Source organism: Humulus lupulus, chromosome 2, assembly GCF_963169125.1.
Source record: "Humulus lupulus chromosome 2, drHumLupu1.1, whole genome shotgun sequence".
In the NCBI taxonomy this organism is placed as follows: domain Eukaryota; kingdom Viridiplantae; phylum Streptophyta; class Magnoliopsida; order Rosales; family Cannabaceae; genus Humulus; species Humulus lupulus.
Window position 1 is genome coordinate 59560097 of NC_084794.1, and position 10209 is coordinate 59570305.

The 10209-nt window shown below is 37.5% G+C and overlaps 1 protein-coding gene and 1 pseudogene across 1 annotated transcript; both read left to right on the plus strand.

Moving 5' to 3' along the window:
• The first annotated feature begins 4960 nt into the window (after positions 1-4960).
• On the plus strand, positions 4961-6631 carry LOC133814320 (agmatine coumaroyltransferase-like; annotated as a pseudogene).
• An 847-nt stretch (positions 6632-7478) lies between these two features.
• LOC133814321 (phenolic glucoside malonyltransferase 1-like) lies at positions 7479-8887 on the plus strand. The gene is made up of 2 exons (XM_062247298.1): positions 7479-8128; positions 8203-8887. The coding sequence occupies exons 1-2, from the start codon at positions 7479-7481 to the stop codon at positions 8885-8887; spliced, it is 1335 nt and encodes a 444-aa protein (XP_062103282.1).
• The last annotated feature ends 1322 nt before the right edge of the window (positions 8888-10209 follow it).

Here is a 10209-nt window from a genome sequence, read left to right on the forward strand (position 1 = left end):
AGTATATATAGGATGACTAAAAAAAATGTGTGGTTTATATGGTTTAGAAAAACCTATAAATTAGTTTTATGTATTCATTCTCATATATCCCAAAACAAAAAGAAGAAAAGCTTAGAGAGAGAAAAGCTTTTGAGAGAATTTTTGTGAGAAAAAATTCTTGGGTATAATTGGGGTGTGGGTTGTGAGAAGTGTTGTAAACACTTTGTGTATTTTTTGTTTCTCAATTTCAGTAAAAGAATTGCAGCAGAATTAGACATTTTTGCGTGTGTTATTTCCGCTATTATTTTTATTCTCACTAATCTGATTCATAAGAAAATTCGCGTAATTTTTCCCAACAACTGGTATCAGAGCTTTGGTTAGAAATTCTACCAGAAAGTCAGATTTGAGTGGGAGCAATGGCTGCAGATGAAGGAAAGGTGAAACTCGAGAAGTTCGATGGCGCAGATTTTGGATTTTGGAAGATGCAAATCGAAGACTACCTATACCAGAAAAAGCTTTATCAACCTCTCTCAGAAAAGAAGCCAGAGGGTATGAAAGATGAAGAATGGAATCTTCTCGATAGACAAGCCCTCGGAGTTATTCGATTGACGTTGTCTCGCAATGTTGCTTTCAATATAGCAAAGGAAAAGACCACGACGGGTCTTATGGCAGCACTCTCTAATATGTATGAGAAGCCATCAGCCTCAAACACAGTTCATTTGATGAGGCGATTATTCAATTTGCGGATGACGGAAGGCTCATCGGTAGCTCAACATCTAAATGAACTCAACACCATCACAACCCAATTGAGTTCAGTTGGAATTGAGTTTGACGAAGAAGTACGAGCATTAATACTTTTGTCTTCTTTACCAGACAGCTGGAATGCTACAGTCACAGCTGTGAGTAGCTCATCAGGAAGCAATAAGTTAAAATTTGATGATGTTCGTGATCTAGTTCTCAATGAAGAGATCCGACGGAGAGAGTCGGGTGAATCATCAACCTCTTCAGTATTACATACAGAGTCAAGAGGGAGAAATTCAACTAGAGGGAATGGCCATGGAAGATCGAACTATCGAGGTAAATCCAGAGATAGGAGGTCCAAATCTAGGAATCCCAATAATTCCCAGAGCTCGAAGACCATCGAGTGTTGGAATTGCGGTAAGATTGGACACTACAAAAATCAGTGCAAGAATGCACCGAAAAGCCAAGATGGGAAGGCAGAAGCAAATGTTACTTCTACCTCAGAGGGTGATGATGCGTTGATATGCTCTCTAGAGAGCAAGGAAGAATCTTGGGTGTTAGATTCTGGAGCATCATTCCACGCTACTTCAAAGAAAGAATTCTTTGAGAGGTATGTCCCTGGAAACCTTGGAAAGGTATACCTTGGTGATGACCAACCTTGTGATATTGTTGGTAAAGGTGTAGTGAAGATTAAGTTAAATGGGTTAGTTTGGGAGCTGAAGGATGTCAGACATATTCCCGAACTAAGAAAAAACTTGATCTCAGTAGGGCAGTTGGCTAGTGAAGGCTACACTACAAACTTCCAAGGTGATAATTGGAAGATTTCAAAGGGTGCAATGACATTTTCTCATGGCAAGAAGAGCGGCACACTTTACATGACAGCAGGTGGGTGCTATTCAATTTCAGTTGCAATAGGGAATGAAAATTCTAATATGTGGCACCAGAGACTTGGCCACATGAGTGAGAAAGGGATGAAACTCATGCATTCGAAGGGAAAACTCCCAGGTTTACGATCAGTTGAGATAGACATGTGCGAAGAATGCATACTTGGAAAGCAGAAGAGGGTAAGCTTTCAGACAAGTAGTAGAACCCCAAAGAAGGAAAGATTAGAGCTTGTTCACTCTGATGTTTGGGGACCAATGACTACATCATCCATTGGTGGGAAACACTACTTTGTGACTTTTATCGATGATCATTCTCGGAAGGTATGGGTTTACTTTCTAAAGCATAAGTCTGAAGTGTTTGAGGCTTTCAAGAGATGGAAAGCTATGGTTGAAAATGAGACAGGTCTGAAGATTAAAAAGCTCAAAACTGACAGTGGTGGTGAATATGAAGACAACATATTCAAGAAGTTTTGTTATGAGCACAGAATCAGAATGGAGAGAACCGTGCCAGGCACACCTCAACATAATGGTGTAGCTGAGCGTATGAACCGAACATTGACAGAAAGAGCGAGAAGCATGCGTATACAGTCAGGTTTACCAAAGCAGTTCTGGGCAGAAGCAGTCAACACGGCAGCTTACTTGATTAATCGAGGCCCATCAAGTCCACTAGAGCACAGAATACCAGAGGAGGTATGGAGTGGAAAAGAGATAAACCTATCACATCTAAAAGTTTTCGGTTGTGTAGCTTATGTGCATATTAGTGATCAAGGGAGGAATAAGCTTGATCCCAAATCTAAGAAATGCATATTCATTGGCTATGGCGGGGATGAGTTTGGCCACCGTATTTGGGATGATGAAAACAAAAAGGTCATTCGTAGTAGAGATGTGATTTTCAACGAAAGAGTGATGTACAATGACAGACACAAAATTGACGCTATTGACTCAGAGCATAGTGGGCCAATATTTGTAGGTGGAGATTATGACCCAGATAGTTATGTGGCAGAGTCGTTGAGACAAGTCCTCAGCAAAAGGAACTTGTTGGACAAAGCGGTACGCAACAGTCTGACGCAACATTACCTCCTACTCCAACTCTTGTATTGAGAAGGTCTTCTCGACCTCATGTGCCTAATAGGAGATATATGAACTATTTGTTGTTGACTGATGAAGGAGAGCCTGAATGCTATGATGAAGCATGTCAGACTAGTGATGCAAGCAAGTGGGAGCTTGCCATGAAAGACGAGATGCAGTCTTTGATTTCCAACCATACATGGGAACTAGTTGAGTTACCCGTGGGTAAGAAGGCACTTCACAACAAATGGGTGTATCGGGTGAAAAAAGAGCATGATGGCTCTAAGAGATATAAAGCCCGATTAGTAGTCAAAGGATTTCAGCAGAAGGAAGGAGTTGACTATACTGAGATTTTTGCTCCTGTTGTAAAGCTCAATACTATTAGATCAGTGTTGAGTATTGTTGCCATTGAAGATCTTCATCTTGAACAGTTAGACGTGAAGACCGCATTTCTTCATGGAGACTTGGATGAGGATATATACATGCATCAACCAGAAGGTTTTTCAGAGAATGGGAAGAAGAACATGGTATGCAAACTTAAGAAGAGTTTGTATGGCCTAAAACAAGCCCCAAGGCAGTGGTACAAAAAGTTTGACAGTTTTATGCACAAGGAAGGCTTCCAGAAGTGCAACGCTGACCACTGCTGCTATTTCAAAAGATATAGGTCCAACTTTATCATTTTGCTACTTTATGTTGATGATATGTTAGTAGCAGGTCCAGATATGGATGATATCAGAAGGTTGAAGCAGCAATTGTCGAAAGAGTTTGACATGAAGGACTTAGGTCCAGCAAAGAAGATTCTTGGAATGCAAATCACAAGAGATAAGCATAGAGGGATTTTGCAATTGTCTCAGTCAGAGTACATCAAACGTGTTTTGCAGAGGTTCAACATAGGCAATGCCAAGCCAGTTAGTACACCGTTGGCAAGTCATTTTCGCCTATCCAAGGGTCAGTCCCCTGAAACAGAGGAAGCCAGAGATTTCATGGCTAAGATTCCTTATGCCTCAGTTATTGGGAGTTTGATGTATGCGACGGTTTGTACAAGACCAGATATTGGACATGCAGTGGGAGTTGTTAGCAGGTTTATGTCAAATCCAGGAAAAGCTCACTGGGAAGCAGTGAAGTGGATTTTGAGGTATCTACAAGGCACCACAGATAAGTGTTTGTACTTTGGAAAAGGTGAATTAAAAGTACATGGCTATGTAGATGCAGACTTCGGAGGTGAAGTCGATCACCGAAAAAGCACCACGGGTTATATATTCACTGTTGGAAATACAGCTGTTAGTTGGATGTCTCAAATGCAAAAGATTGTAGCTTTATCCACTACAGAGGCTGAGTATGTAGCAGTGACTGAAGCCAGTAAAGAGATGATATGGCTTCAAGGTTTGTTGACTGAGCTAGGATTCAAACAAGAGAATAATGTTTTGCATAGTGATAGTCAGAGTGCGATCCACCTAGCAAAGAATTCAGCATTTCATTCTAGAACCAAGCATATTGGACTTCGTTATCATTTCATCAGATCTTTATTGGAAGATGAAGTGTTAATACTGGAGAAGATCCAAGGAAGTAAGAATCCAGCAGATTTGTTGACAAAGACGGTGACGATTGAGAAACTGAAGTTGTGTTCAACTTTAGTTGGCCTGCAAGAGTAATAAGAACGAAAAGCTCTGCTGCATAGAGTAAAGTGTGAAGACAGATTGAAATCAGTCTTCAAGTGGGAGATTGTTAAGAAAATGAATACTATATTTAGATATTCCTATATTAAGAGTTATTAATATAGCTTTACTAAAATAAGGAAAGGCTTATATTAATTAGTATATATAAGATGACTAAAAAAAATGTGTGGTTTATATGGTTTAGAAAAACCTATAAATTAGTTTTATGTATTCATTCTCATATATCCCAAAACAAAAAGAAGAAAAGCTTAGAGAGAGAAAAGCTTTTGAGAGAATTTTTGTGAGAAAAAATTCTTGGGTATAATTGGGGTGTGGGTTGTGAGAAGTGTTGTAAACACTTTGTGTATTTTTTGTTTCTCAATTTCAGTAAAAGAATTGCAGCAGAATTAAACATTTTTGCGTGTGTATTATTTCCGCTATTATTTTTATTCTCACTAATCTGATTCATAAGAAAATTCGCTTAATTTTTCCCAACAGTTCCCTCGAGCAACTCTAGTCCTATTATGCGACCAAATCCATGTAGCTTCTAAACTTCGTCCGGACAACAAATTCGATTTTTCTATCTCATTGGGGGTCGACCAAGTCCATCATTAATCATTTGTCATATGCCTAATACGTGTACCATTCTTACTAAATTTTTTTAGGGAAACAATAACTTCATGCCATTATAATTCTCTTCAGATTTTAGTATTGCTAGAATGTAAGGTTACAAAACTAGAACCAGAATTAATAAAAAGTGAGGTCGAACTTAACTCAAATAAATGGCACCCCGAGCTCGGTCAATGTAGTAGAGGTTTGCAAGGTGGCGCCGCCAGAAGACTTGTCAGAGACTCTGCCGCCCCCAAGTCACTGCCCCTCACATTCTTCGAAATACTATGGCTAAGGCTGCCACCTGCTCAACCTCTCTTCTTCTACGAAACCTGTTCACCTGAATCCTTATTCTTCAATTGAATAATTCCAAAACTCAAACACTCTTTGTTTCTCACTCTCCACCACTACCTTCCTAGGAGGAGTCCTCTCTTGGCCCCAAGATTACCCAAAACCCGTCGTCCACTACGTCCAAGGCGATGGAGTTTCGTTGACTGTGGCCGAGTCCGACATTGATTTCAACCATCTTTCCGGGGACGAATACAGGGAAGTGTCGGAATGCCATCCTTTGATACCTAATTTGACAGTTTGTCAAGATCGAGCAGAACTGATTGCCTTGCGAGTTACTCTGTTTCTGAACGACGGTATCTGCATCGGAATCACCGCTCACCAGCGGTTTTGGTTTGTCAAACTTTGATTTCATAAATGAAATCTTGGGGTGTTTTATGTAAGCAACTTGAACAAGCAGACTCACCCGCGACAACACTGGTTCTAGAGCTAACACCATTTTATGACAGTGCAGTGGTTAAAGACCCTGCTGGACTCGAAGCGATTAAAGCAAATGCGTGGCTCAACGAAAAGCGGCCAAACAATAGAAGCCTTATGATATGGGAGCTCAATCCTCGACCGTGTTTAGTTTGAGGAATGTTGGAGTTGACCCGGGGAAATATAGATAAGTTCAAGAAAATGTTGTTAAGAGAAACAACACAGCTACATATATCAACCTTTTCGGTAACGTGTAGCTGCACTTGGATATGTCTACTAAAGGCTTTGAGACAAGGAGAGAAGAAATCCCATCTGGGGTTCAGCGTTGACTGCCGATCTCGCCTGAAACCAGTTCTTCCGGCGACTTATTTCGGAAACTTTATAACAGGTCGGGGGCGTTTGTAGAGACGGAAAGTCTTTTGGGAGAAGATGGGTTGAGTTTTGCTTTAAGGGAAATCAATAAAGCCATAAAGAGCTAGAACGACGGTGTTTTGAACGGGGCAGAAATTCTGGCTTCATATATAATAGGTGGAAAAGCTAGAGGAGAGGCTAGGGGAACAGAGACTAGACGTTTCTCATCAGTGGGTTTTGCTGGGTCGCCCTGGTTCAAGGTTTACAGAACTGATGTTTGGATGGGGACGAGCAAGAAAGGTTGAGATGACTTCGAATGATAGAACAAGAGCGATCTGTGTTTCGGACAATAAAAATTGGAATGGAGGAATTGAGATTGGGTTGGCATTAAAGCCAAATGAAATGGAGGCTTTCGCATCCGAATTTGTTAGAGGCTTTGGAAAACTTTGAATTTGTTCAAGTAATTCGATATTTCTGGTTGTTTGTTAAATGGAAACTAGGTGTTATGTTCAACTTCATTGTTTGGATGAATTTTAATAAGTTGGAATCTCTGTTTTTGTCTGCAGTTTCTATTCATAATGGCGTTCTTGTTGGTTTGTCGTTTTTAAATATCGTCCTTGCCGTTTGAGAGGTTTTGGTTGTTTTTTGTTTTTGCAGGTCATTCTCTTAACTTTAAAAGTAGATGTTTTATCATCGAGAAGAATACTAATATTAAAATTTTAGCATTATAATCATTATTATCAAAGATTTTGACGAAAATTAATTAATGTAGTGTCACTCTATCAATTATTAATAACGAAAAAAATTCATTTTTCTAAATTTCCTTCATTTCGTGTGGTTTTTTTTTAAGAATTATTTCCTATTCCAAATGAAATAATAATGATTATGCCAGTTGATAGTTCTTAACTTACAAACAAGTTCAAAGTAACCTAAATTTTCATAAAATTGTATAATCAATTAATTTACACGTATTGTTCCGGGTAGAATGTCTCTATATTCTTCTCATTATTGACTATACTCTTATCACAGCAATTTAACAAAGCTAATCGGTTGCGTTATCGTAATGTTAAGAATCCTTGTTAACATCTTCAGTAAATACCAAATTAAATTAGGCCATTGATCTTAATAATAAATTAACTTTCAGTTTTTCTTTTTCATTTTCAAAATGCACTTCATATACTCCTCTAAGAAAAATGGAATTTATAAATAACATGTTCTAACAAAACTACATTCATCATACCTAACAATTTATTAAAAGAAAAGTAAAAAATAAATTAAACATTAAATTGTTAATTTATGTGAAATCCTTTAGTAGGAGTTATTGTAAGCGTTGTTTCTTTATTTCTTTTGAAAAAACTTTAAATCGGTTTTTTTAACATAAATAGTACATCTTAATACCTGAATCATAATCCAATTCTACTACTTCATGGCGCAAGCAATACCCAACACTATCAAATTACTTGATATCTCCCATGTCACTCCCTTTCCCTCTGATTCACCTGAATCGGTCACCGAGTTCACTCTCCCACTCACCTTCCTCGACACATTCTCATTCAAATTCCTACCTGTACAGTGCCTCTTCTTTTACTCTATTCAAAGCTCAGACCAATCTCTAATGGCTTCCTCACTCTCCAAGCTTAGACACTCCCTCTCGCTCACTCTCCAATACTTCCTCCCTCTAGCCGGAAAACTCACCTGGCCACCAACTTCTCCGAGGCTCACCATTCTTTACAAGCCCGGTGACGCTGTTTCATTCACCCTGGCCGAGTCCACTGTCGATTTCCACCATTTCACCAGAAAACACATCCATGGAGCCTCTGAGTCTGGTCCTCTCATCCCTAACTTGCTTGTAAACGACGTGTCGTCTTCAATAATGGCTCTGCAAGTCACTCTGTTTCCCAACACCGGACTCTGCATCGGCGTCACCTTCCACCACGCTGTTCTCGACGGGAAGTCTTCGGCCATGTTCATGAAATCGTGGGCTTATATATCGAAAACCAATCCACCATTATCGCAGGAGCTTACTCCTTTTTACGATCGGACCACCATTAAAGATCCCAACGATCTCAACACTTTGTACTTAAAACGATGGTTTGCCAAAACGAGCTCTGTTACCGTACAAAACCAGCGGCGGCCACGGCCGTTTGACCACTGGTCAGAACCAGAGGCACCGTCCGATTGGGTACGAGCAACTTTCGAACTAAGGCGTGGCGAAATAAAAAAGCTCCGGAAATGGGTCTCTATGAAATGGAAAAAAATAAACGAATTACCTCTACACTTCGGTTGAGCCCGTTTGTCCTAGCATCGGCTTACATTTTGACCACCATGGTCAAAGCCACAGATGGTGAAACCAACAGGAGGGTTTACTTCGTCGTCACCGCTGATTATCGACGACGATTAGATCCTCCGTTAAAGGATAACTACTTCGGGAACTGTGCCGGGAGTCATCTGGGGTACGCCGGTGAGGCCAGAGAGCTATCGAAGGAAGACGGCTCTGCCATTGTTGCGGCGAAGATTAGCAATTTGATAAACAAGTTTGAGAAGAACGGAGTTCTGGAAGGAGCAGAGGAGAGGCTTAAGAGTTGGGGTCTACTGGGACCACAGTCGCAAATGGTTGCCATAACTTGGTCGCCCCAGTTCGATATTTACAGCTCAGATTTTAGCTGGGGAAGGCCTTTAAAGATCGAAATAGCCTCCGTTAATGGAAAATCGATTTCTTTGATGGAGTCCAAAGACGGAAGTGGAGGTATAGAGATTGGTTTGGTTTTGAAGAAGCATGCAATGGATCGTTTTGATCATCTTTTTAGGACCAATATCAAAACTCTGTCAAATTAACTAGCAAACTTACTTGAATAATAAATAATATGCATTGGTTTTGAGATTGAATTTGGATTTCATAAAATATATAAAAAGTAGATGAATGGATGATATTATCATTTGCAAGTAATACAAAGTTGCAATTTTATTTTATTTTTCATTAAAAATTATAAAATATGAAGATAATTATTCAGCAAAAATTAAGTTATATAAAATGTTGCACTTTAGTTATTTTTTTGAAGTCAAAAATAAGTTTAACTTTTGGCTTCACCATTGGTAACTGCTCCATTATTAGTACATGTCGTTACCATATAACATCAAAGTAATAACACTTACTAAAAAGTGCAACTAAAAGTTGATCTTAAGTACTTGTATCCTTAAAAATATTTGGGTACCTAATTGCAAATTCACATAATTTGGATATTTTCACCATAAATATTCATTTTTATTAACTTTTATTATCAGCTTATAAATCTACAATTTCAAATAGAATAACAGATTATTAGAATAATAAATAAATAAATAGATGTCCAATTTTTTTTTTTTAATTTAAAAGATATAATAAAAATGAATTTTTATTTTGATGGTATTAAATTAATAATTTAGGATAAAAATCAATATGTCAAAATTTTAACTTTGTTTTAAAAAAATTAATAAAAAGGAATCAATATTTTAGAGTAAATAAAATTAAAAGGTCCAACACTTTTTTAAAATTTTAACTTTGTTTTAAACAATTGATTCATCCTAAAATATTAATTTGATACAATCTAATTAAAAATCCATTTTTATCATTTCTTTTATAATTAAAAAATATTTGCGGCAAAAGTATTCAAGTTGTCTGAATTTATACTTAAGTACCTAAGTTTATTTTTTATGGCAAAAGTATCCAATATCAAGTTTTAGTTGTACCTTTAGTACCTGCCGTTAACTTTGTCATTAGAAGATTATAACAAGTACTAAGGATACAAATAAAAGTTGAGCATGAGTACTTTTGCAGTCAACAAAATAATTTGGGTACTTAAGTGTAACATTTTGTATAACTTGGGTACTTACACCGCAAATATCTCTTTAATTTATAGGAGCTGATTATGTAATTTTTTGTTTGTCATATAATTAATTAAATGGTTAGAAAATTTTGGATAAATATAGATTATTAATAATAATGTTATTAATGTATTTGTTAGCTATAAGTTAAAAAAATGGGAAAATGTTGATTTGGAAAAATCAAAGAATTTCTAAATTTATATAGTTTTGTGTTATTTATTTATTTCTTAATGATATAACTAAATGAAAGTTTTCTAAAATATTTATTTTTTTCCAAAACAAATATATCCTTAGTT

What these genes read in the sequence shown, in the direction of transcription:
- LOC133814321 (XM_062247298.1), top strand. Translation starts at nt 7,479, where the DNA reads ATGGCGCAAGCAATACCCAACACTATCAAATTACTTGATATCTCCCAT. An exon ending in CCCAACGATCTCAACACTTT is followed by an intron (nt 8,129 to 8,202) that starts GTACTTAAAACG and finishes GGCCGTTTGACC; the next exon opens with ACTGGTCAGAACCAGAGGCA.